The following is a 27,920-nucleotide window of genomic DNA, read 5'->3' on the forward strand; positions in this document are numbered from 1 at the left end:
ACTGCAGGTAGAGTTAGAGGGGGCACTACATGCCAGTCAATCAGCGGTTGGCACTGGAGAAGGAACTTCCTACAAACTGATCTGTGACAGACTGCTTCTGCAGGACGAGATAAGCGGTGCCTGCAGCGCCGCTCATCTCCGTACAATCATTTGGCAACAGAATGTGATGATTTTACAAATATTATTTACTGATGCGTAAAATGGAAATTTCCAGTGACGTGTATTGTATTATAGTGAAGTACATGGTATCACATTACAGTTGTATTATACTACATTATATCTTTTCGTGTATGTCACGTCCTGAAATTAAAAAATATCAGATTGATGATAAATGTCCAAAACCTCCGTGCACAAGAAGACGTATAATCAACGCAATTATCGCCATGAATAACACATCCTGGCATTTACTTATTTGGGCGGTGCCCCTGTCTGTAGGTCAAGCATTTATTACTGCAAAATTTACCATTTTTTGTTGCATTTTTTGCAGGGGAGGAAAAAAAAAAAAAAAAGTAACGAGGTGTGTCCTTCATCATGACCGAACCAGTTCTGAGCTATGTCAATTCTCAATAGTGCGATTCAGCAGGGAGACAGGCGAGGACAGAGCCTCCCCCCCACAGACCGTCCAACATTGGCTGGGGGGAGAGAGCCTAGGGGCTGATCTGGAGACACGACATGATGGCGAATGGCTGGACACTCTTACTACTCTGCCTCCATATCTCACCGGGTGAGTGCACGTCCTGAGATCCCGATACTAATAATGGATAGCCGTGGTAGAACGTCCGTCTATACCTACTGGAGATATATATCTATATAGCGGTGTAGTAGCGCTGAGTTTGTCATTTGGCACAACTTGAGGTTATATCACTTTGTGGTTTTACATAGGACTGCTGGTAAACCTAACTCAGTGAGCTATCACAATGCTAAGAGATACAACCCCAAGAGAGATGAATATCAAAGTCAGCTCTGCTACATCTGTATATGTGATGTTACAGGGGTAATATAATACTAGAGGTTGTTGTGCTAACCTGTGAGCCATAATAACATAACTGTGGAAATAGTCTATTGCTTTCCATCGGATTGTTGTTGGGTATTATTTGCCTAAATGAAAGGGGGTAGCCATATTTTTGGGAAAATTTTGGTTCCTAGTAAAAGAAATGGTGCTGGACCGGTAATCCAACACGCAACCCAAAATAGTCTTGATATCGGGAGCTCTGCACTGTTGCCTTGCAGCACTGAGGTCCTGGGTTCGAATCTAACCAGGGTTACCATCATGGACTATGTATGTTCTCCTCATGCTCAGTGACGACCCCCTAGTATTCGGGTTGCACTCCCACCAGCATGCTCAGTTCTGGTGACTTGGCCCTTGAATGCCTTGGTTGCGATAAGCTGTGAGCCCCACTGGGGACTGATAATGATGCCAGCGCAGGGGTGGGCTGACCATTCGGGCATCAAATCAGTGCCCAAGTCGTAGCGAGGCTTTTCTTCACCTGGGGTAAAGATTTAGATTACGGTCCTGGTTATATCTAAATACCCTGACCATGGCAGGATGTTTTATTTGGCAACCCATGCCCCCCTAGCTCTACCCCTGCTGAGGGCCATTACCAGTGGGCCCACGGTCTCGGAGTCAGTTACAACAGTTAGCCGGCAGTGTAAAATGGTTATAGTAGTTAGTAAGGAAGGGGCCAATGCCCTTCAGTTATCCTGGGGCCCATTTTACGCTCAGTCAGACCCCTGTGCCAGGACATTTTCTATACAGCACAGCAGAGATAGTTATAGAAATAACAAGAACTAAACTAATCCTATATCCACCATTGCCCATAATGGTAACTAAACTTTCCAAAAACTTTTCAGAAGTTTTGATTGGTGGGGTCCGAACACTGAGACCCCCCACCGATCGCTGAATCTAAGCGGCAGAGGTGCTCGGGTGAGCGCTGTGCTACTTCCTTTCTGATCGGCGTTCCTCGGAGCGGTGTACAGGCTCATAGACTTTTTATTGATCGATGAAGGTCTCGGTGCTCGGACCCCCACCAATCAAAACTTTTTAAATATCACTATGACACGCCAAAAGTTTTTGAAAGTTTAATTAGCCTTAAATACAACCCCCCCCCCCCCCTTGTGTCATACATTATTATGATCACTGATCTCCGGCATCTATTCAGAGCCGGGGTAACTTGGGGCACTCAATGTTACATTAATCTGAGGGCCCAAACTATAGCTATAAAAAAACGGGACATGGGCCCAGGAGGAAGATCCCGCACATCTACCACACCTTTCTGTTCAGTGGGACACAGTAAAAAATTTTTTTACAATGAGACGCCAACATATGCCACTGTATGCCGTATATGCGCCACCATTAAAAGGGGTGGATGATGCGCCTTGTGCGACTGGCCATGACAAAGTACCGTTATATAAGACCATGTTCACACCATCAGCAGTACTGTCACATTTGACAGGAGGAGTAGCACTGAATGCAGCGGTATTCTTGCTGTCAAAATGACAGACACCACAACAGAACCTCAGGGGCCCCATTATAAGTCAATCGGGTCCATTGGGCGCCGCTGGTATTGGCCATACGACAGATTCGGCAATGCTACGTGGTTTCTCCTATGCAAGTGTGAACAGAGCCTAAAATAAAGACTTCTTCGTTTTTTATATTAAAAGAAACGTTTCATTTATTAAAATTGTATTATAAACGCGGTGGAATTCCTTTAATCCGGCATCCAATATTTTTTTTTAATTTCTGATAATCTGTAATGAGCGACAGAACGAATTCCGAGTTACATTTGAGGTGTCACATACGGGGGCGTAGCTATAGGTGTATAGGTATAGGCAGCAGTTGAAAGTGGGCCCTGGTGCCTGAGAGGGCCCAATGGCCGCTCTGCCCCATAATAAGAGACCAGTAGGTTGGGGCCGGTCACCTTTGGTAACATATTTGGTAATAGCATCTTATCGTGGTTCTCCACCATTACAAGTTGATTTTTGCATAGTCTATGTATGACCATAAATACAAATCTGCTCTGTGTGAATGGGCCGTAAAAGGGTTTTCCCACCAATAGACATTTACTCTGTGGCTGACACTATTATATGGGCACTATGGACCGTGGTATCAGGGCTGGCCATAGGGGTGTGCGGCCTGCGCATCACCTGTCACTACTTCATAGGGCACCACTGGCCCTCCTGACCTGGGCATATGCAGCTTACACTTCCAATCCCACTCTACATGACCCCATAAGGGTGGTGGGACCTCCATAAAACCTACTGCATGTGGCCCCCTTCGGCCTATAGCCACCCCGAGTGCTATAATACAGCTCTATGGATGGTGTACATGGGCACTATGGCTAGTACTAGTATACAGACTTTGATGTTGAGAGTATTAACCCCTTCCCGACATTTGACGTACATGTACATCTTAGTCGGGATGGGTGGAGTACAATGCGAATGTCAGCTGTACGTTACAGCTGTCCCCTCACCCTAAGGCCAGTTGGCACTCGTTCGTGAAAAATGGCACCCGTGCGGGTCCCGTTTTCACCGATCCCCATAGAATTGAGTCTATTGAGGGATCCGTGAAAATGGAAGAAAATAGGACATGTTCCATTTTTCAATGGACCCTTCACGTGGTCTATTGAAACAATGGGTGTGTGAACGGCCCCATTGAAATACATATGTCCTTGCGACGGCTGTTGTTTTAATGGCCGTTACACGGCCATATACGACGGTCATCTGAATTCGGCCTTACAGTCGGAATCGGAGATAACTCCGAACCCGGCTGTTTAACCGCTTGGATTCCATGGTCAGTAGCCACCATGGCATGAAAGCCATTAGACAGATGGAGGGTCCCTATGTGACTCCGCAGAGTGATCGCGGGTGCCGATGTGTCGTCATGGCAGACTGGGGGCCCAATGAGGACCCCCATATCTGTCATTTTCATCCTCTTATTAAGTCCGGCCAGTGGAGACGGCAAAAAGGACTGTACACTGCAATACATAAGTGTATTGTACCAGCCGTCTGTCGATCGATTGTTCTCTTTCCCTAGTGGAACAAATTTTTTTTTTTAAAAGTTCAAATTTTTAGGAATATATATCAAAGAACCCTAAAGTAATGTAGACAATAAAAAAATATATCGCCGCGTCCGTAAAAGTCTGGACTCTTACAATATAACACTATTCATTCCGCACGGTGAACGCTGTAAAAAAGTTTTTAAAAAAACCCGCTAGAATTGCTGTTCCTTTGGTCTACTCGCCTCCCAAAAAAAGGGAATAAAATGGATAGTATTAATAAAAACTGCAGAAAACAGCCATACACATTTGGAGAAAAAAAATAAAAATGGCTGCGTCAGGAAGGGGTTAAATAAGCGTTGATGTGGCTATTAGTATTACATGGCTGCGTTTTATGTCATAGGGGGTGCCAAAGAGCTTTTTCTGTCCATTTCATGGTGACCGGTTCTCCTTTAAGATGACGCTCATTAGTTCCATCTGATCTGTCGCGCCAGCACTTCGCCCCAGCCGTCACGGGTACGCCACGCAACCGGGACCTATTATTATCAAATACTGACTGTCCCTTGATGTTTTTGTGCCCATCCCACGGTAAACATTTTATGATACATCGTCTCCATAGATCTATTTACCTTCATGACTTAGATCTGTTCTTCCCCAACCAGATAATAGCGGCGCCTTCCCATGTAATTATCGCTCGCGCCCCGGATGAAGCGCCGCCTTGAGGTTTCCCGGTGATTGAAGACGTCTTATCTCTCTTTTTAGCATTTTGTTCTTTCATATTTGACAAGCGGCATTATCTGAGGCGGCGTTGTCTGCTTTGGCTGTGCGGAGATAAGCGTGTTTGTTTCTCTGGTTATCCATAATAAATTCATTGAAGATGGAAAATTAGGGATCTTTCTGCTACAGAAATGTACAAATGAGTCTGAATTTACTTTGACATAAAAAAAAAAACTAATAAAAAAAATCTAAGTAATAAATCCGGGATAATTAACAATAAATCAGTGTATTATTATATCTCCGGAATCCCATACCAGCCGCGTCTTAGATGGGGCTCAATCCTTGGTGTGTTTTATGCACCGAAATATGCGTAAAAAATGCTTCATTAAGCTTCGCATTTAAATCAATGGGTAAGCATACAGTAGGGCATGTTCACACGGCGCGCCAAAAAAACGACGCGCAAACGTGTCGAATACGCTAGTGTTTCTTGGGAAGCGCTTTTTAAAATCCAGGCATTTTTGATGCGTTTTCCACGTGTTTTTTTTTTTACGCATTTTGTGTACTTTTTTTGGCGCAACATTAGGACTCCCATTAACTATGGGAACATTTGGGTTTTTGCATGTTTGAGAAAGGCCCATGTTGGGGGGCTGAAACGTTGCATACTGACGGGTGCACTGTTTTTCACTTGATATATGTTTGGAGTGCTGCCTATTCTGCTGATGTATCTATACTGATAGGGCGGGAGGTCGAGGCCCTGAGGCTTGCACCCACACATCCGCTATTATTGTGCTGCTTTCCTTGGAATTTAGGAGATAGATAGATAGATAGATAGATAGATAGATAGATAGATAGATAGATAGATAGATAGATAGATAGATAGATAGATAGATAGATAGAGAGATAGATATGAGAGAGATAGATATGAGAGAGATAGATATGAGAGAGATAGATATGAGAGAGATAGATAGATAGATAGATAGATAGATAGATAGATAGATAGATAGATAGATAGATAGATAGATAGATAGATAATGACCTGGAACTGTCCATCCAGTGCAGTGCTGAAGACACATTTCCACCATCTCTTGAACGTGGGCATTTTGAATACAGATTATAGCAGAGCTGAGTTAGTCATTAACACAACCGACCATGATATCCTCATGTGTTATTCATCACCTCAGTGAATTATCTTGATGCACAAAAGGACTGGTTCGATGAAAAATTCAGCTCTGCTACATCATTAACCTCCTTCTACAGTACAGAAGCATCAGATAGTAGGAATTTCCCCACAGAAGTGACATTGACGTCCCTAGATGTTCTGAAAACAGTGATTTCTTTGCAGGGGAAGTGAAGCATGAGACATGACGACCAGAGACATCATGAAAGGTCATACCCTGGTTGGCTAACAATGTGAGGCATATAGGGCTGGGGCCCGGCTACGAGACACAATATTTTTGGACTTTGCAGAATGTGCCCCTTTTGTGTGTGTAAATCTCGGTAAACATCCTTTCATCGTGTATTGTACCGCCGCCTCCGCCATGACGCCCACTCCTTTATGACCTCAGAATAGTTTCTATTAAAAGCTCCAGGAGCAGATGTCACTGGCCCCGCGGCAAAGAGCGCAACCAGAACTACACGAGGGCCAAACCGCCAAGCGTTTCCTGCTAGAAAAATCACTCGCCTTTTTACCAGACACTCCCAAATTTACGTTGGAAATTACGCAGCGTTTATGCAAAATAAATTCGGATGCCGCGCACCGCAGGTAATTTTTCGCACATGTTTTTTGCAGCTTTTCCGTCCTGTGTGCAGGGGGTCTTGAGGGGATTTCCGAGAGTTTAAAAACAGCGAGCCGAAAATATGATCATAAAAGAAAAAAAAATATTTAATATTAACCTGTTAATTCCGTCTGACGCTCCAGCGCCAATTCTCCTGTGGTCCCCGACAGTCTTTCTTTTTCGTGCCCTGCAGTGATGGCGTGCCTAAGGCCGGGTTCCCAATCTTGAACGCACACTATATTCCGTCCGAAAACCACACCACGTCGTGGTGCGTTTTTTTCAGACAGAATTTCCGCTGCGGCAAGCAGCTGTAAAAAACGCTCAAAAACCTCCATCGCAGTCCGGTCCGGCCTCCCTGGATAACGCTGCAGACCATGTGACCGCTGCAGCCTGTGATTGTGCTGCAGATGTGTTAAGGGCCTGTTCACAATAGCGTTCGGGTTCCGTTCAACCATTCCGTCAGAGGTACCGATGAACGGAAAGTACCGCTTCCGTTTGCATTATCATTGATTTCAATGGTAATGCTTCAGTTTCCGATTGTTTCCATTCCCTAAAGTTTCCATTAGCTTTTTTCTCACTGAAACAATAGCGCTGTCGACTGCGCTATTGTTTCCGTGACAAAAACTGAAACTTTACGGAACGGAAACAAAGTAAACATTTGAAATCTATAGTAATGCAAATGGCAGCGATAGTTTCCGTTCGTCTTTTAGTTCATCGGTTTCTCTGACGGAAAGGTTGAACGGAACTCGAACGCTGATGTGAACAGGTCCTCACACAGGATTGTACAGACTGGATACTATGAAACAAGTCCTCAGCTGTGAGAAGAATTAGGTCTCTATAGGTGTGCAGCCTCTGGATATAAATGAGAATGTTTTTATCCACTGACAGCAAATGGAGCTTTTCAGTTAGCTACACTTCATATGGAGTCTATAATAACAATATAATAATAGTAATAATAACAATATAATAATAGTAATAATAACAATAACAGTAATAATAATAATAATAATAATAATAATAGTAATAATAATAATAATAATAAGTAATAATAATAACATCAATAATAATAATAACAACAACAACAACAACAACAACAACAATACTAATAATAATAATAGTAATAATAACAATAATAATAGTAATAATAACAATAACAATAATAATAATAACAACAACAACAATAATAATAACAATAATAATAATAGTAATAATAATAACAATAACAACAACAACAATAATAGTAATAATAATAATAATAATAATAATAATAATAATAACAACAACAACAATAATAATAATAGTAATAATGATAATAATAATAAATAACAACAACAACAACAATAATAGTAATAATAATAATAAATTATAATAATATTAATAATAACAACAATAATAAACCATAATATATAATAAAATCTAATAATGACGTAATATAAATTCATGAATCTGGAATCTGTTCCAATGTTATATAAAATTTGGTACCTATAGACTACTATAGAATCCATAAAAGAAAAAAATCATGACACGTTCCATCGGATTTCGTATTACAGAGGTATTCTCCGCTAGAAGCATCACACAGAATGTCTATGGCACCGCAATACAGAACCGTAGTTACTTCATGTGCCGCAGCTCAGGATCCGCGCACGCAGCAATGACGTATGCGCCGGCCCTTAGGCTAGAATTACACAAAAGATTTTATTTGCAGGCACTCGGTCTGCCAGGTTTCTTATGATGTAGGTAACATCAGAGGCTCCCAGGGCAGGGGAGGCACCCAAAATTGCATTTTTATCATGATATTTAATTCAATTTGTTTAACTGTAGGCTATCTATGACATAGATAAAACATAACAATGTCAATCTTAAAGTGTAACAAAACTTTGAAAAAACTTTTGACATGTCATAGTGACATATCAGAAGTTTTGATCGGTGGGCGTCCAGGCACTGAGGCCCCCACCAATCGCTAAAACGAAGCGGCAGGGGCACTCAGGTGAGCGCTGTGCCGCTTTGTTTCTGATCGGCTTTTCTCGGAAAGCTGAGCGAGCGGTGTACAGACTCCTAGACTTTCTATTGAAACCGTACACCGTTCCAAGGAAAGCCGATCAGAAACAAAGCGGCACAGCGCTCACCCGAGTGCTCCTGCCACTTCGTTTTAGCGATCGGTGGTCGTCAAAGTGCTCGGATCCCCACTGATCAAAACTTCTGATGTGTCACTATGACATGTGAAAGTTTTATAAAAGTTTAGTTCCACTTTAGGGGCTTTAGAAAAGTTGGGGGGGGGAGTTTATCGAAGGAGAAAAAATGGGAACAATGGGAGTTCACACAATGGTGACATCCAAGAAAAATCCAATACGTGGTGTATTAAATAGTAGTCTTGGAATTTATGCCAGTCATTCTATACCAACTTCCTTACTGGAACTCTTACATAGGGTAATGGGGTGGAAGGGTCACTAATTCATGTTGTTATTCTGTATTTGTTACCCATTTAGGAAACCAAGATCAGCTCAATAGAATAAGAAAACTTTATACAAGAAGCAATTGGTCATTGTCTTAACCATGTCTGTTTCTTTCCCATAGTGCTCTGCCTGAAATGTCTACAGTGCGTTGGAAGTAGCTCAACGTGTCGTATGGTAGTGAGGACGTGTCCATCCTATGAAACGACCTGCATCTCCCTGGCCTACAGGTCACAAGGTGAGACAGATGGATTAATGGCTGTTTGATAATAGTTTATTATCACTGATTAACGTTTAGGCTAATAACTTTTGCCATCATTTTATGGCTCCATTACATCTAAAATAAAGCATGAAGCAACTTTGCAAATAAACTTGATTAAAAATCTCCTATTGTTTTGTGTATACAGCTCCTATGCAGTCCTAGGTGTCTCCATGGTGACAGACTACAAACAAATCCTGCGTAGTCTGATCCTGCAGTCATGTGTTGAGGAAGCATACATGTGCTCTACAACTAGGGGGCACTAAAACGGGGAGATCCCTGGTTCCTCTAAGACAACCCAGTTTCAGAAGCTAGACAACTAGGGGGCACTAAAATGGGGAGATCCCTGGTTCCTCTAAGACAAACCAGTTTCAGAAGCCAGCTGCTGCAGGGGAAATGTAGTCCTACATGACAGCCATTAAAATGTAATAATAAAAGGACAGGCCTGGCTCACAGGAGCTGCTCCCCACTATAATGTCCGTACAAGGCCGGCCTTAAGGGTGTGTTATCTGTGCAACTGCACAGGGCGATACACTCTCCTGGCATATAGGGGGCGCAACTGTACAGAATTTCCTCTCAAGAACGATCTCCCACTGTTAAAAAGAATACAAATAGATTTACCTTCATAAAATAAGAACACCCCTTTTATAAATTAGTGCCACTAAACATGATAGGGGTTATCCCACACAGGATAGATGATACATTTATGAGCACTGGGGGTCCCACTGCTTGGGTACCCCATGATTACTAGAACGGTGGTCCCAAACCCCTGTTGCTTTTCACGACACAATCGCAGTGAGAATCTTAAATGAAGCGGCAGTCAGGCATGCGCCCTACCAATCCATTTAATGTCTATGGGGTCAACGGGGGACCCCCGATCCAGAGGGAGAACCCTTTTAAGGGTGTTTTTTGTGGATAAGTCGCGTTTTTTGTAATGATTTTCACAAAATTTAGCAAAAACAGTTAAAAAATTGTGACAAAAATTGCAAGAAAATGGCATTTGTGAAAACACCCTACAAATATGAAGGACACAATAGAGAGTCTCGCACAGAGCACCAGCCCTGCATCCATATACCTTAATAGAGCATATGGAAAGAGTTGTATTCATATCCTTTAACCCTTCCACTGCATTAATGCATGTAGAAAATCCTTAAAAGGGTAATGTGCCTTTAAGACAATGCAACGAGTGAAAGTATCTGGAGTATCTGATTATATGCTGTATTCTAAATTTCATCCGAGAGTTGCTACGTATGCAGGTCTGGATAAAGGGAAAGTTTGCCGCTAAATGTAGATCTGTACTGTCATTCTTCAATAAAACCGTCTTATGGGTATTTGGCTGGTGCCAGCTTATGCATTTTCTTATGGTTCAATGGACCACAGACCTGCTTGTTCATGTATTTCCACAATCCCTCCAGCCCTTGAGCGGTCTTTCAGTTCATTTCACCCTATCACAAGAGAGTTTCAAGCATCAAGGAGTAACAAGACGGTGAATAACATAGAGATAATACAGGATGGATGCTAATGGGAAGACAAGCCCTGGAGTCATTTATTAGATCCATCAATTAGGAGACAAAAAGGATACAGAACATAGAAAACAATAGTGATCTACGTCTAACCTTTTATCGCCGTGTTGTGTTTAGGTCCAGATTTGTCTGCGGATTAATTTCTCTTTATATCATTATATCGATCGGAGCTCAGTTTTTCTGATACAAAGCTCCAAATTCCATGAGTTAAAAGATAATATTCTGGCTACCTGCAGCCACCACTAGGGGGAGCTTACTGCATACTGTGTCATTATTGAGTTCAATGTATAAATAGTATGCAGTTCGCTCCCTCTAGTGGCAGCTGCAGGCAGCAAGAATGTTATCTTCTAACTCAGATAAATTATGAAATAATTCAGCACAGAGGGTTGGATCAATTTAGATTAACGAAAAACAAAATTTAGGGGTGGAGATTCACTTATTAATCTCCAGTTACTACACAGCATCTTCCCTGGCATCCCTCTTAGTGTACAGATAGTATATAGCTTACAATCTTTCTTGTTCCTGCACATTTACCCCCTTTGTTTTGCATGTTTTCATCCAGAAGTTACATGATTTCTTGTGCAATCTTGTCATTCTTCCTGTTGCCTGAGTGGGAGGGACCTAAACAAGTCTGTGCAGCATGGAGAGGCAGTCTACTGTACAGCAGATAGAACTTCCTGTAACAACTTCTGAACATGTAGCTGTATATACCATAAGAGTAGTCACACAGACAGGTAATCAAGTGGATGCTAGTCAACCTGAAGTAACTCAGTCTGCCGAACACACTACATGAGAGAAGGTGCCCAAGGCAGGGGTACCAAAATGCGGCCGCCACCTTCGGTCAATTAACTTCTGCATGCTAGCATATAACTGTCCCCTTCTCCGCCAATACTTAAGACTTTTTATAATATATACTCTCCATTTCCTCTTCACCCCATTGCCTCCACAAACGCATAACTCCCAACATTTAAATCCCAAGTCACAGGACTATTTTTGTTTGACCTGCCGAGTTCCCTCCATATGCAAATCTGAATAAGCCCCACCTCTCCGTAGTCCCATTTGTGGGACAGTCCAGCAAACAAGAGGACTGTTGGGAGGTATGCAAATGTGTAATTCTCAATGCAGGGCTTCATAGTGCGCCATATTCTCCACCTACCCCTCCACAATGGTAGTGTAGTTACTGAAGTGGAGTTAGGCTTTGTGTATTAGATGAGGGTAGAATACAAGGCGTTCCTCAACTGCTTCTGCCATTGCTATATAGATAAACCATTGGGTCACAGAAGTGCCATTATAGGGCACAGACCATACCTAAGAGTCCCTCTGGTTTAATTTGGCCGACAGGGTGTAACGTATTCCTATGAAGAGCAGTTTCACTATGAAATAATTTTAACGTCGTACCATGATCACCAAGGCGAGAGAGATACATCCTGGCCAGGTTATTGCTTCTCTACCTTTTGGCTAAGATCGAGTGTAGTGTCTGCTCTTGCCTGAGGTTAGTAATCATCCCTGCCGGTTGAGTGAGGGCCATCGTAGAGGGATGACAGAACACAGAGGAGAGGGGCAGAGAACCACACGATCGTTGCCATGGTTAGTGGAAAGCCAGAGTTGCTAAGTGCCCCAGGAGTGGTTACCCTGGGGCGCCTGAACTCACTGGGGGTTGAATCCTACTGAGTAATGGCACATTTGTACACACTTGTCTTTCACGCTATTTGAGCACACACATTTATTTTCCCGGTCTTCTGGCTGGGAAATGACAAATTTTTATATCTGGCGAATGTCTAGGCTGTATCACAGCGCACATTCACTTATTTAATATTGGTTTTCATGTTTGCCACATTGGATTTCCGGGATGCTGTACCATTTTGGGACCCTCCCAAGGTCTAGGGGGAACACGTGTGGCCATAATGTTTCCGACTTCCCCTGCAACCCTGGCCTTCCTTCTTCTGGGGAGGAGGGGAGGTGCAAACCTGATACAGGCTCCTAGGAGGACACTGGGGTGGCAGCCAAGGTGGATGCCTTGGAGTATTGTTGGGTCTCCTTGAGCTTTGGGGGGGGGACGACGACCATCGATCCTCGATCCTTTGGGCCTCACGGTTCGGAGAGTCAGGGAATGGTTATGCGGGGCCTCTCTCCTTTAGGAGTAGGGCTGCGATAGACCGCATCATTTGAGCTCAGCCTGTGCGATGATACCTGCAATTTCATACAAGTTAGATTGCTGAGACTTTTTGTAAGGCTGAAGTTGTCAAGACTGGTTCTGTCATAGTTGTAAATTCACGGTAGGCCCCCAAGCTTTGAACATCTTTATGTAATTGTTGCAATGGGGACACATTCCAGACGATGCTGACGTACTTGCTGCAGAATTTTTTAAAACCAAGATGTAAATCTTTACTAAGCTGAAAATTTAACACCCCTTCACTAGAGCACTAGAGCGGATACATGAAGCCACGACTTTAAACCTCAAAATCTCTTTAAAATAACCCTCCTATAAATAGAAGCTGCCCGGCGATCAGCTGATCACTGCGGGTCCGGCTTCAAAAATACCCTGGCTGCTGTAGGGAAAATGTAGTGTTGTATGCTGGCCATACAAATGAATGGCCTACCATGTAATACATGAGAACCACTCTACACCCTGAGTTCGGGACCCCCTCCATCATGTCCATATGCCGTAAAAGGGCAAATGGAATGGGGTTGTCCACTTAGGGCATATGAAAGTAATAACGGGGCTTCCAAAGTTGAACCCGTCCTCTATTAGTCAGAGCAGCGAGCCGCAACAAAGAATAGCTCTTGTTCTCGAGGAATACCTATGTTTGTGCATTACGTAGATTTTCTCATCGTAAACTTCATATAAAAGTTGGCAGCGATGGACATCACTCTCTAGTTCTGAGGGGGTTTGGACGCTAAATTTAGCCGAATATTCAGTTTTTTTTCTTCTATCCACTTGTTAGGCCATGTACAGATTAGGATCCTCTGATAGAGCTTAGACCTGTGTCCACTCCTGACTCCCTGAAATCAATTAACAAGCTGGACTCCAATTATTTCAATGCTTATCCTAAAATGAATTGTTATCTCTGCAGTGTCACTGCAAGGAAAGCCAGCATTTCGGAACCAGAGATAACAATTCAGCATCTGTTTGGGGGAAGCCACAATGTAAAAAGGAAATGTCAAAACGAAAAAACTCCATTAAAGAAGAATTCCAAGCATAGTCCAAAGGTGGCCATACACATTGCATGTACTTAGGTCGAACCTGCCGATCTTGGTGGGACCAACTAGCCATCTAATATGTATGGTGGTGTCCCGACTCTCCCAGATGACAGATGTTGGATCTCAACATGACCGATTGTTTTGTTCGTAAGGAGATAAGCCACCGCCAGAGGTGTCTGGCAGCGGCTTTTTCCCTATTGAGAACAAATGTACCTTCAACAGAGCCAAGTGTGCATGTATATAATGGAATCGGGAGGAATAGCGGTCGGTGAAAAAGCATTCCGCGAACAGCTGTCTAAAGTGTATGGCCAGCTTAAGTTTCGCAATCTGCTCAGTTAGGAATGTCATCACCAGTAATGTATAAATGACTACAGATATATACTGTTTCAGCAATTTTCTAAGTCTTTCTAAGTTTGTTCCTGCTGGAAGCTGCTTTTTTCTGCCTGAGGGAGGGTCAGCTTGTTTGTCTGCCTGTGTCTAAGCCTATACAAGCTGTAATGTAACATGAATAGGAACTCTTCACCCACACACTTACACTTTAGCTCCCTCTTTGGTACAAGTTTTGATAAGGAAGAAGTTTTATTATCACTCTAATGAGTAAATGAAGCTCTACCAGAGATAAGCAGCATACTTGACCTGCAGGTCCTGTACCAGGCAGCACAACATCAGCAACAAGAGAGCAGGGAAAAGTCTGTGCAGGGGAAGTAAAAATGTTATGTACAGTGCATGGGATCCAAGGGGTGGAGGGTGACTAGTATACCAAAAGAACAGCTGTGGAAATAATCTGGTCACAGACATGACACATACAGAACTCTATAAGCCCTATTACAAGCATAACTTCAGGCGAAGAGGTAAGATAGCTCTTGTGGGGACTGTTAAATTGAGCTATTCTTTGTTTTGCCTGGAATAGATCTTTATTATTTGGCTCTGTAGGCCAATGGTCCACGGTTAATTGCAGTCATGTGTCATACAGGAGGTTGAATATCTTCTGCTCCATTGGCCCTGAGGTGGGATAACCAATTGCAGATTTGGGCTATCAATGCCGTAACATAGATGTCAAGTCTCGGTCATCATTGTGCAGCTCAATTTAAGAAATTGACCAAGGATGACGGCAGTAATTGCAACATGGCTCCTGTACAGCCTAAACCTTAGAATGAGATACAGGAAGCGGTCTTGGGGCTTATAAATGCAGTATAAATGTGTGGATTATGGAATTACCAACCAATCATCTCATTTCCAATCTGTAGGTAGTAGCAATACTGTGATGAAAGGCTGCTCCACCACCGAGCTGTGCAACCAAACCTCAATCATCAATACAGGGAGCCGATCAATCTACATGACAGCAACCTGCTGCGAGAGTAACCTCTGCAACCTCAACCGATACTCCAGTAAGTATCCGCAACATCTGGAGCTGTCAGGGCATGCTGAGAGTTGTAGTTTCACCATACCTGAAGAACCATAGGTTGCATCCTAATGGTTCCTATTGATCTACCAGTCACCATGTTGCTACAGGCAAGTCGTTTCTCATAGACTTCCGCACGTAGGGCAATCGGCAGATGATTATGAGCAAGTGACTGCAATGTTACTTGCTCCTTACCTATAAAAATTTGCATTGCTTTTCTTGGAGATGAGAAACAGGACTTTTCTATGTCACTTATAGCTTGCAGCTCGCACACTAACATGAATATCACTGATGTATTATTTCCCTTCCTCAGCTGCTCAGGTGTTCACGAACCGCTTAGTATGTAATTCCTGTAATAGTTCCACCTCGTCCTGCTCGGCTCCATTGGATCCCTTATTTTGCGATGAAGTCAGCAACTACTGCGTGGACCTGATCACCTACGAATGGACGAACGGTGAGAGATCTGGTTATCATGTACTTTACAGAAATGATATTTCCAGAGATTTGATTAACCCTATTGTTTCCCTGCTGTGGCCGTTTTGAAATGGGCGACACTTCTCTCATAGTGGCCAATGTATGAATGTACACCATGATTCCAATAATCCGACATGCCTGGGATTATTTAATATTCCGAACCTCTGGATGCCTATACGTACACATTTTACACTGCTCACAAGGGATTTCCAAGACTGGATATAGTTGCAACAAACACTCAGCTGTGAGAAGTATTACGTCTGTAAAGTTTGAACTGTTACCATTCACTGACACCAAGCAGAGATCTTATGTAAACAAAGTTTAACCGTTGTACGATAGGAATAGTTCTGCAATTTTCTATTTTATGGTCCCAATTGTCAAGATCTCTGCTTGCTGTCAGTGAATGGAAACACTGAGCAGATTTACTAATCAAAATGCATCACAATTCTGGCCAAATACCTTGCACTACATTTATTACAGATTTTGATCTTCCGAGACACATTTGTAAAGTGTATATAAATGGAGGCGCGGCTAAGTGGATTTGTTAATGGCATGCACCGTAATTTTGGTGCAACATAAGTGTTTGCCACGGTGAGAAATTTGGCGCATCTTCTGCCTGCCTCGTCCATTTTTATGCTGTCTACAGAAGACACTCTTAATAAATCTGCCAATTCTTGTCTACATCCAGAGGCGGAAAACCCGTCCTGATCATGTCCAAATTACAAACGTAAACTTCTGTATCAGTCGGACATGATAAGGAAAAGCTTTCAACCTCCATATGTACATTCACTGACATCCAGCAGAGGTCTTAAAAAATGAAGAAGGCTCACATTTATCAAAAGTCTTAGTTAAAGGTAGCCGGATTTATTGACATAAGTTGTGACAAATCTGTCACCACATATATCACTGCCATTAACTTTTGCGCTGGCTAAAATCACGCCACTTTTTCTACGCCAGGGTCTGTGTGTATAGATGCGACTTTTTGTCTCATTTGCAATAAGCTATGCCCAATTTTACAAGATGACGTGCATGGAGCAAATGGCTCGAAATTTTGGCGCAAATGGTTAATAAATATCACAGCAGATCAGACACTATTTTGGAGTAAAATGCAAAAAAAAAAGCCGGAAATACGTAAAAAAATGTGGAACAAAGTATATAAAAAAAGTTACAAAAAGTTTCATTATACGATTAAGATTTATTTACAAAAAACTAAAAGAGTCCTACACAAAAAGTTTTTGCGTAACTATTTTACATTAATATCAGATTCCTCATTCAAATTGCTTACGAAAATTCTGCCTAGTAAAATAAAAACAAATTCATTTTCTTTCGCCCCAAAATTCACCCTCAAGGTATAAATCCAAAGTTTTTTTTTGTCAACATTTGAGTCAACATTGGCCCCCCAGTGATCGGCTCACAATGGCCTATTTTCCAGTGAGACTGTGACGAGTGACGCACCCAGGCGGTTATTTAATCATACGTGCCGGCTGCTGTCCTGTCATTATAAATAAAGTCTTGCCGTATAATTTCTATTCAGTTTTTGATGTGCGCATCCGAACTCTTTATCCCACGGCTTCTTAACACTCCATGAAATTGATCTGCTATTTACATATTGCTGTTTGCAGCGCTTATCTAATGGAGAACAGCTCCAGTTAATGTGCGGCCTGGATCGCTGCTCTTCAGCCGCAGACAAGGGAAAAAAATATTTTTGGAACTTCTAGAACTTTTTTTTAATTTGCCTGACGGACAATGTCTCCAAGTGTGAAGATTATGACACATCAAAGTCATAGCACAACTAAAAATGAACAGCCAATCGAGTTCAACTGAAGAAGTCAAAATGGGGCATCCTTCTGGTCCTGGATTCTTGTCCACCACAGAAGTCACCTTGGGGATGGAGAGTCCTTCACCAATCCTTACTCAAAATCCATTGCCACAGATGGGGCTGGCTCCATCCTCCCCTTGTGAAGCGTGAAAGAAAAGAGAACCACCGCAGGTTGATATCATTGTTGGGGAAGGAGATAAGAGACCATTTGGACTTGCCCTCCCCTCTTCATAGGCACCGGGGTCCACCATAGAAAAAATACATCTTCATGTAGAGCTCATCCCAGGTGATATGAACCATCACAGGTTGGCATCATCCTTGGGGAAAGCAATAAGAGAACAATTGGACTAGCCACCCCTTTCCATAGGCCCCATAGGCAACCACCAGGGTCCACCATAGAAAAAATACATCTTCATGTAGAGCTCATCCCAGGTGATATGAACCACCACAGGTTGACATCATCCTTGGGGAAGGAGATAAGAGAACAATTGGAGTAGACCCCTCTCTCTCCATAGGCCCCATATCCAGTGACCGGTGTTGACTATAGAAAAAATACATCTTCACGTAGAGCTCATCCCAGGTAATATGAACCACCACAGGTTGACATCATCCTTGGGGAAGGAGATAATAGGACATCTGGATTTAGGCTCCCACTCTCTATAGATCACATAGGCAGCCACCTGTGTTGACCATGGAAAAAATGAATCTTGATGTAGAACTCATCCCAGGTGATGTGAACAACCACAGGTTGATATCATCCTTGGGAAAGGAGATAGAGACCTCCTGAGGTTGGCCTTCCTTCTCTTCATAGGGCTCAGAACATTCAAAGGGCTTGACTTTATTATATGTATATAATTGGTTCAGCCTGTTATAATTTCTTCTGTTTATCCAGAAGAAGGCAAACGTAAGCTTTCGAATTGTTTATGGCATGTGTTCCTCAGAGTAGTACAAAAAAATGTTTAAAAGTCTTTAGTTATAGGGGTTCTCCGCTATGGATAATCCCTACTTGTTAGAAGGGTCCCAATAAACTGATCACAAAGTGGGCGCTTGCTAGGACTCCCAGCGATCAGCTGTAATCTGCGGGGAAAGCTGGCAGTGAGTGCTCAAAATATCTGCAGCGCAACCACAGGAGAAATAAGGCATTACACTAAGCCTATTCAAAACAATGGGCTGTCTATGTAACGCAGACCAGGACAAGTCCTCCAGACGCTCCTTGTTACTGCTGAATACAGGGCCACCCTCGATTAACTCAGAATTCCTAACAGGATATATGTATGTTTGTAATATGAAATATATCTAAACTGGACAACCCCTTTAAATGATATAACAAAAAAGGCCAAATGCAGAGAATACTAGATGTCCTTCACCTTTTCAATGTACTATCTTTGGTCCTGAGCACTGATCTCAATGGCTGAGGCTCCACAGAAAAAAATTCTAGTTACATGCATTCTGGCCAAAAAGTTGATAACTTTATTCTTCTAAAAGTGGAGAGTATCATCAGTTAGCCTGTAGCTATAGTCACCAAAGGTTAAGCGACAGCTAGGTATACCTATGTAATGCATGAATGTAAATCTGATTTAAAGGGATTTTGTGGAGCAAAAACTATTAGCAGTGTACTCTCTGCAGTATGTGACTACACTCGCTAAAATACATTCCGGTCCCTCGTTGCGTTGATTAAGATTTTCATCTATTTTTATAGCGCTGCCGGGGTACCGGAAGTCTAGTTGCAGTGTCTTCTTTGATGACGACACAACTCTTTGTCATGTGACCGGACCCGCTCTGCTCTATGTACAAGCAGTAGTTTCTGCTTGTACATAGATTACAGCGGGGCCGGTCACATGACGAAGAGTTGTATCGTCATCATGAATGAAGACCTAGGTCCTAGGTCGAAACGCATAGCATGTTGTACTAGCGTCTGTTATTTCAAGTTCATTTGAAATAAATAAGAAGAAAAAAACCTCATCTTCGTCATCGAAAATTGAGCACACATCACCAAAGCCCCACATAGGAACTTTATTTCCTATTACTCCATTCTGCTATCCTCATCATGAAGGAAGACTGTGCAACTAGACTTCCGGTCCCCCGCCAGAGTTATAAAAATCGATTAAAATCTCATAATCAGCACGACGGGGGACCGGAATGTATATTAGCGAGTGTACTAACATACTGCATTGAGTACACTGCTAATGCTTTTCTCCCCCCACATAACCCCTTTAAGCTGGAAAATTTCCGAAAAACTGAGGAGGCCCGGTAGTGCAAAATATCATAACACTGGTTGGATTGGTGGCAGATTGTGATGTGTATGGTCAGCTTTGGAGTATAAAAAGTTGCCTACCCACAGGCCCCGGCAGGTAAATCTCGTCTTTCTGTAGCCCAATAGCGCGTGATATTCTACACATAAATAATGGAGCTACCGACACATGACCCTGGTAGCTACTTCCTTGGTAAAACCCATCATGATTGTATTGGTTCATATTGGTTTCATTTAATCAACAAGACAGCCATGCTTTCTTTCAGGTGTATCTATTGGAAGTTCGCTTGTGAAAGGCTGCGGATCGGGAAACATTGGTGAACCATGTACAGGTCTGTTCGCCTACAACACTGGAAGATATGAAAGTTACACTAATCTCACCTGCTGCAATAATAAGGATCTCTGCAACACAAACTCAAGGATCAGTAAGTATAACAGGATCCTTTCAGTGACCTATGAAGGAACATTTATGGCCATGTTCCACGTCTTATTTTTACAAGCAAAAACGTTGCTTGCGGAACTTTATACGAGGCTACAATGTTGTGCCTATAGGAAGAAGTTTTAGGAATTGCTGTTGTAGGAACAAAATAGGAACATCTACCTTTGGCACTGTCCCACGGCAGCTGTGGACTTTGTAATATGTATATAATTAGGGGAAACTGTGATGTTCTTTACCTTTCAGCAGCCTGCAGTTCCCCTCTCCCTGCCTGCAGGCTCTGTAAAACGTTCAAAAACCTCCTCAGTATCCCAAAAATCCAGCTAGTGTAAAACACTAAAAAGAAGAGAGGGAGGAGGGGGATGCAGCTGCAGTTTCTCTCTGTGCGACGGCATGATGTGAGAGAGGAGGTGGAGCAGCAAGGGTAGACATCTGATTGGCGCAGAACATGCAGAAGAGCTCTTACACCAGAAAGTTCCTGTCCATATTAAAGAAGAGCAAGTTCCCCTACTAACTCAATTCGAGATCGCCCCATCGTTTGGATACAATGGGGAAAGTGTTTTGTTTATAGTGAATTACATGAATTGATGGTCTTCCTGTAGTGTCAATGTAAAGATATTACCCTCATGGTTCATGAAATTCCCCAAATTTGACATTGCGGTTTTTATGAGGATTCCAATTTTTAACAGATGTTTGTGTTTTTTTCTTATTCTTCCTCTCCAGTTAACAAACTACCTAACAACAATGGAATATACTGTTTTGGATGTAAAGAGACCGGGAAGAATGAGTGCGCTGTAGAGAACCAAGAACCGGTGAAGTGTAAAGGCATGCTCATCCGATGCATGGAGGCATTTGGTAATCATTGACCTTAAAGAGGCTCTGTCACCAGATTTTGCAACCCCTATCTGCTATTGCAGCAGATCGGCGCTGCAATGTAGATTACAGTAACATTTTTATTTTTTAAAAACGAGCATTTTTGGCCAAGTTATGAGCATTTTTGTATTTATGCAAATGAGGCTTTCTAAAGTCCAACTGGGCGTGTTTACAGTAAAAGTCCAACTGGGCGTGTATTATGTGCGTACATCGGGGCGTTTTTACTTCTTTTACTAGCTGGGCATTCTGATGAGAAGTATCATCCACTTCTCTTCAGAACACCCAGCTTCTGGCAGTGCAGACACACAGCGTGTTCTCGAGAGATCACGCTGTGTCGTCACTCACTTCCTGCCCCAGGTCCTGCATCGTGTCAGACGAGCGAGGACACATCGGCACCAGAGGCTACAGTTGATTCTGCAGCAGCATCGGCGTTTGCAGGTAAGTCGATGTAGCTACTTACCTGCAAACGACCTGCAAACGCTGATGCTGCTGCAGAATCAACTGTAGCCTCTGGTGCCGATGTGTCCTCGCTCTTCCAACACGATGCAGGACCTGAGGCAGGAAGTGAGTGACGACACAGCGTGATCTCTCGAGAACACGCTGTGTGTCTGCACTGCCAGAAGCTGGGCGTTCTGAAGAGAAGTGGATGATGCTGATTCGTCAGCATCATACACTCCCATTCCTAACGCACAGCTAGTAAAAGAAGTAAACACGCCCCGATGTACGCACATAATACACGCCCAGTTGTACTTTTACTGTAAACACGCCCAGTTGGACTTTAGAAAGCCTCATTTGCATAAATACAAAAATGGTCATAACTTGGCCAAAAATGCTCGTTTTTTAAAAATAAAAACGTTACTGTAATCTACATTGCAGCGCCGATCTGCTGCAATAGCAGATAGGGGTTGCAAAATCTGGTGACAGAGCCTCTTTAAGTTACATTTTTGTTATTTGTAGGCTGTGAAAAAGAAAAGGTTTTTTCAGTGTTAAACGAAGACGACCGACTGTGCGCAGTGTCATAATATACATAGTATTCACACATGAGACCACAGACAAAAGACTAGGACAGGCCGTGTTCATCATTTTGTCTAGAGCTCACCAAATCCAGTTAAAAAATAAATCCTGTACCTCCTACCCGTATAAGTCAAGTATTATAGTAATTGTATTATTGTACATAGGGGGCAGTATTATAGTAGTTATATTCTTGTACATAGGGGGCAGTATTATAGTAGTTATATTCTTGTATATAGGGGGCAGTATTATAGTAGTTATATTCTTGTATATAGGGGGCAGTATTATGGTAGTTATATTCTTGTATATAGGGGCAATATTATAGTAGTTATATTCTTGTATATAGGGGCAGTATTATAGTAGTTATATTCTTGTGTATAGGGGCAGTTTTATAGTAGTTATATTCTTGTATATAGGGGCAGTATTATAGTAGTTATATTCTTGTATATAGGGGCAGTATTATAGTAGTTATATTCTTGTATATAGGGGCAGTATTATAGTAGTTATATTCTTGTATATAGGGGCAGTATTATAGTAGTTATATTCTTGTATATAGGGGTAGTATTATAGTAGTTATATTCTTGTGTATAGGGGCAGTATTACAGTAGTTATATTCTTGTATATAGGGGGCAGTATTATAGTAGTTATATTCTTGTATATAGGAGCAGTATTATAGTAGTTATATTCTTGTATATAGGGGCAGTATTATAGTAGTTATATTCTTGTATATAGGGGGCAGTATTATAGTAGTTATATTCTTGTATATAGGGGGCAGTATTATAGTAGTTATATTCTTGTATATAGGGGCATTATTATAGTAGTTATATTCTTGTATATAGGAGCAGTATTATAGTAGTTATATTCTTGTGTATAGGGGCAATATTATAGTAGTTATATTCTTGTATATAGGGGCAGTATTATAGTAGTTATATTCTTGTGTATAGGGGCAGTTTTATAGTAGTTATATTCTTGTATATAGGGGCAGTATTATAGTAGTTATATTCTTGTATATAGGGGCAGTATTATAGTAGTTATATTCTTGTATATAGGGGCAGTATTATAGTAGTTATATTCTTGTGTATAGGGGCAGTATTACAGTAGTTATATTCTTGTATATAGGGGGCAGTATTATAGTAGTTATATTCTTGTATATAGGAGCAGTATTATAGTAGTTATATTCTTGTATATAGGGGCAGTATTATAGTAGTTATATTCTTGTATATAGGGGGCAGTATTATAGTAGTTATATTCTTGTATATAGGGGGCAGTATTATAGTAGTTATATTCTTGTATATAGGGGCATTATTATAGTAGTTATATTCTTGTATATAGGAGCAGTATTATAGTTAGTTATATTCGTGTACATAGGGGGCAGTATTATAGTAGTTATATTCTTGTATATAGGGGGCAGTATTATAGTAGTTATATTCTTGTATATAGGGGACAGTATTATAGTAGTTATATTCTTGTATATAGGAGCAGTATTATAGTAGTTATATTCTTGTATATAGGAGCAGTATTATAGTTAGTTATATTCGTGTATATAGGGGGCAGTATTATAGTAGTTATATTCTTGTGTATAGGGGCAGTATTACAGTAGTTATATTCTTGTATATAGGGGGCAGTATTATAGTAGTTATATTCTTGTATATAGGAGCAGTATTATAGTAGTTATATTCTTGTATATAGGGGCAGTATTATAGTAGTTATATTCTTGTATATAGGGGGCAGTATTATAGTAGTTATATTCTTGTATATAGGGGGCAGTATTATAGTAGTTATATTCTTGTATATAGGAGCAGTATTATAGTAGTTATATTCTTGTATATAGGAGCAGTATTATAGTTAGTTATATTCGTGTACATAGGGGGCAGTATTATAGTAGTTATATTCTTGTATATAGGGGGCAGTATTATAGTAGTTATATTCTTGTATATAGAGGCTGTATTATAGTAGTTATATTCTTGTATATAGAGGCAGTATTATAGTAGTTGTATTCTTGTATATAGGGGCAGTATTATAGTAGTTATATTCTCGTATATAGGGGGCAGTATTATAGTAGTTATATTCTTGTATATAGGGGCAGTATTATAGTAGTTATATTCTTGTATATAGGAGCAGTATTATAGTAGATATATTCTTGTATATAGGGAGCAGTATAATAGTAGTTATATTCTTGTACATAAGGGGCAGTATTATAGTAGTTATATTCTTGTATATAGGGACAGTATTATAGTAGTTATATTCTTGTATATAGGGGGCAGTATTATAGTAGTTATATTCTTGTATATAGGGGCAGTATTATAGTAGTTATATTCTTGTATATATAGGAGCAGTATTATAGTAGTTCTATTCTTGTACATAGGGGGCAGTATTATAGTAGTTATATTCTTGTTTATAGGGGCAGTATTATAGTAGTTATATTCTTGTATGGAGGGGGCAGTATTATAGTAGTTATATTCTTGTATATAGGTGCAGTATTATAGTAGTTATATACTTGTATATAGGGCAGTATTATAGTAGTTATATTCTTGTATATAGGGAGCAGTATTATAGTAGTTATATTCTTGTATATAGGAGGCAGTATTATAGTAGTTATATTCCTGTATATAGGAGCAGTATTATAGTAGTTATATTCTTGTATATAGGAGGCAGTATTATAGTAGTTATATTCTTGTATATTGTGGCAGTAGTATAGTAGTTATATTCTTGTATATAGGGGGCAGTATTATAGTAGTTATATTCTTGTATATAAGGGGCAGTATTATAGTAGTTATATTCTTGTATATAAGGGGCAGTATTATAGTAGTTATATTCTTGTATATAAGGAGCAGTATTATAGTAGTTATATTCTTGTAGCACATAGGGGGCAATATTATAGTAGCTATATTCTTGTACATAGGGCCTGTACTAAAAAAAAAATCACATGCATGGATCACGAGGATTGCAGTACCAAGTTTGCAGTATCAAACTTGAAGTCATTCAGTTTAGAAAAAAAGACGGCTTAGGGTTGATCTAATTACATTGTACGCATAAATTAATGGGCAGTACAGAGATCTTTCTAACGATCCTTTACACCTAGGCCTGTTACCATCATAAAGGGTCATACTCTACGTCTAGAGGAAAGAAGGTTTCACCATAATAATTCATGGGGATTCTTTACTGTAAGAGCAGTAAGACTAAAAAATTTGCTGCCACAGGATATTGTGATTCTGGAGATGGGATGTTGACTTTGCCATATTTGTAGTCGGAAAGGAATTTTTTCCTTAATGAGGAAATTGGCATCTGCCTTATGGTGGATTTCCTCCTTCTTCTATATTAACACGGTAGGATTATAGGTTAGACGTGATGGACCTGTGTCTTTTTTCAACCTTATCAACTATGTAACATGTTCACATGGTGATCGCTGACTAAGATAAGATCATTAGTAAGCTGAAGGTCATGTCACTCGCTGACTATTGTTGGAGCTTCATATCGCCAAAGATAAATGGTTTTGATCTGGTTTTCCATTTTGTTGTTCTTTAGATGAGAACCGGAAGACAATCATGAAAGGCTGCTGTACGGTGAACTTTTGCTCTTCCACGTTCCCATCACAGGAGGTATCCAACATTTCGGAGATCCAGTGCTGTGCTGGAAGCTTTTGCAATAACTTTACACGGGATACCTCCAGCCCTACTACCATTGTGGTCAGCAGCTCCACAAGACTAAACACAGACTTCAGGCTCTCAGCCTTCCTTATCAGCTTAATATATGTCATAAGAAACTTTCCCTAGCAGTATCCTCCAAAAAAGACTTAAGAAAGACTTGTACAGAAAACTTGCTATTTATATTGGAGAACTCAAACCATGTGCTGAATTTGTACACAAATTGGTTACACTTGACCTTTAGACTAATTGAGGGTCTATTATGTTGGTTCTTATATAGCCAGGAGCACCACACCATGGATGTTACCGGGGAGTTAACTGGAATATTAGATCTAATTCCCAATTGTATATCAAGAATCAACATATTCATAGAAGACTCGGTTAGTGTTTCTAAACAATTTGGCTTTATTATATAACCTATAGAGAAGTGCTGCTTCTGGATCAATTGTGCCACCACCACAACCACCATCACTGTTCATCAACTCCTTTCGAATGGTCAACGTAGGACTGCTTCACAACAATGACTTATTGATGAGTCTTCTCCCACTTTATGAAAGGAAACTCTGGGTCACCGCCACCACCACTCTTTAACAACGTCTACTGAATGGCCAACATTTGACTACTTCACAACTATGACTTATTGATGAGTATTCTTCCAACACTGGATCAATGGTGCCACCACCACCACCATCATCACTGTTTATCCACTCCTACTGAATACTGAACATTTGACTACTTTACAACTATGACTTATTGATGCGTTTTCTTCAAGTTTGTGGTAGAAGACTCTGGATCAATGAATCCACCATCACCATCACTGTTCATAGACTCCTACCTACATTTAACTACTACACAACTATGACATTGATGAGTCCCTTTCCGATTCTGGATCAATGGTGCCACCACTACCACCATCTACATTTATCAACTCCTACCAGATGGTCAACATTTGACTACTTCATAACTATGAATTATTGATGAGTTTTTCTTTCCACTTTGTGGTAGGAGACTCTGGATCAATGGTGCCATCACCAGCACCATCACTGTTCATCAACTCCAACTGAATGGTCAACATTTAACTACTTCACAACTATGACTTATTGTTGAGTCCCCTTCTGACTCGAGATCAATGGTGTCACCACCCATCACTGTTCATCAACTCCTACCGAATGGTCACCAATTAACTACTTCACAACTATGACTTATTGATGAGTCCCCTTCCGATTCTGGATCAATGGTGTCACCACTACCACCATCTCCGTTTATCAACTCCTACCAGATGGTCAACATTTGTCTACTTCACAACTATGACTTATTGACGAGTCTCTTTCCACTTTGTGCTTTAAAATATTATTAAGTATGACCTAGATTTTTTTAATTTTCTAATAGGAAAATGTACCAAACGGATCACAACAGAAAATGATACATCCACCCTGACTTGAGGTCTTTATGCAAATATATTACTGCCATCTCAGAAAAGTCTTGCGTCACATGATTCTGGGGCCTTTTGTAGAATGTCACTGCAGAATGTCTTACTTGTCCCCAGAAATTAAATTTATTTTCTCACACATTCTTAAGTCTTTCAGTCTGAACTCACTTAACTACATAAGTTGCATGATATAATCCATCAATTTTGAGCCTCAAAGCTGGCTTTGGGGGAAAGTGAAGGGTTCCTTAGCAATGAAATGTACTAATTAAATATATATAGGTCATTTAAGGGTGGGATCTAGATCATTGTTTCAAATGAGAATCCAAACCATTCCTTCCCCCGCAAAAAAAACAAGATTCCAAAAAAATACTCTTAATACTCAATATGGCAACCTTGATGTTCAATAAAAAATTCAGCTGTTTCCTGATAATTAAATCTGAAGACAATATTTTTTTCTATGATCCACGATACTCTCATTAAAGGACACAGTGGGGTCCTAATGGGATCTAAGTTACCCTAAGGCAGTGGCATACACTTTGGAGGGAGATCTTCTTTCAGTCCATATACTCCAATGCCAGGATCAAGCCAACCCTCTCTGTCCCACAGCTGATCACTCAGTAGCCTGGATCCACCCCCTATGTTGGATCGGTAAACCCTTTCC

The 27,920-nt window shown here is 41.0% G+C and overlaps 2 protein-coding genes across 6 annotated transcripts in view; one reads left to right on the plus strand and one right to left on the minus strand.

Annotated features, from left to right (window-relative positions):
• Positions 1 to 27,920, minus strand: part of LOC142662238 (uncharacterized) — a 172,485-nt gene that overhangs the window by 75,572 nt on the left and 68,993 nt on the right. The gene's annotated exons all lie outside the window — the stretch shown is intronic.
• LOC142661580 (urokinase plasminogen activator surface receptor-like) lies at positions 587 to 27,647 on the plus strand. The gene is made up of 7 exons (XM_075839005.1): positions 587 to 724; positions 9,062 to 9,175; positions 15,168 to 15,308; positions 15,636 to 15,776; positions 20,133 to 20,291; positions 21,026 to 21,157; positions 25,712 to 27,647. Exons 1-7 carry the CDS (start codon positions 673 to 675, stop codon positions 25,957 to 25,959), a joined length of 987 nt encoding a protein of 328 aa, XP_075695120.1. The 5' UTR covers positions 587 to 672; the 3' UTR covers positions 25,960 to 27,647.

This window comes from Rhinoderma darwinii, chromosome 10 (assembly GCF_050947455.1).
Source record: "Rhinoderma darwinii isolate aRhiDar2 chromosome 10, aRhiDar2.hap1, whole genome shotgun sequence".
In the NCBI taxonomy this organism is placed as follows: Eukaryota; Metazoa; Chordata; class Amphibia; order Anura; family Rhinodermatidae; genus Rhinoderma; species Rhinoderma darwinii.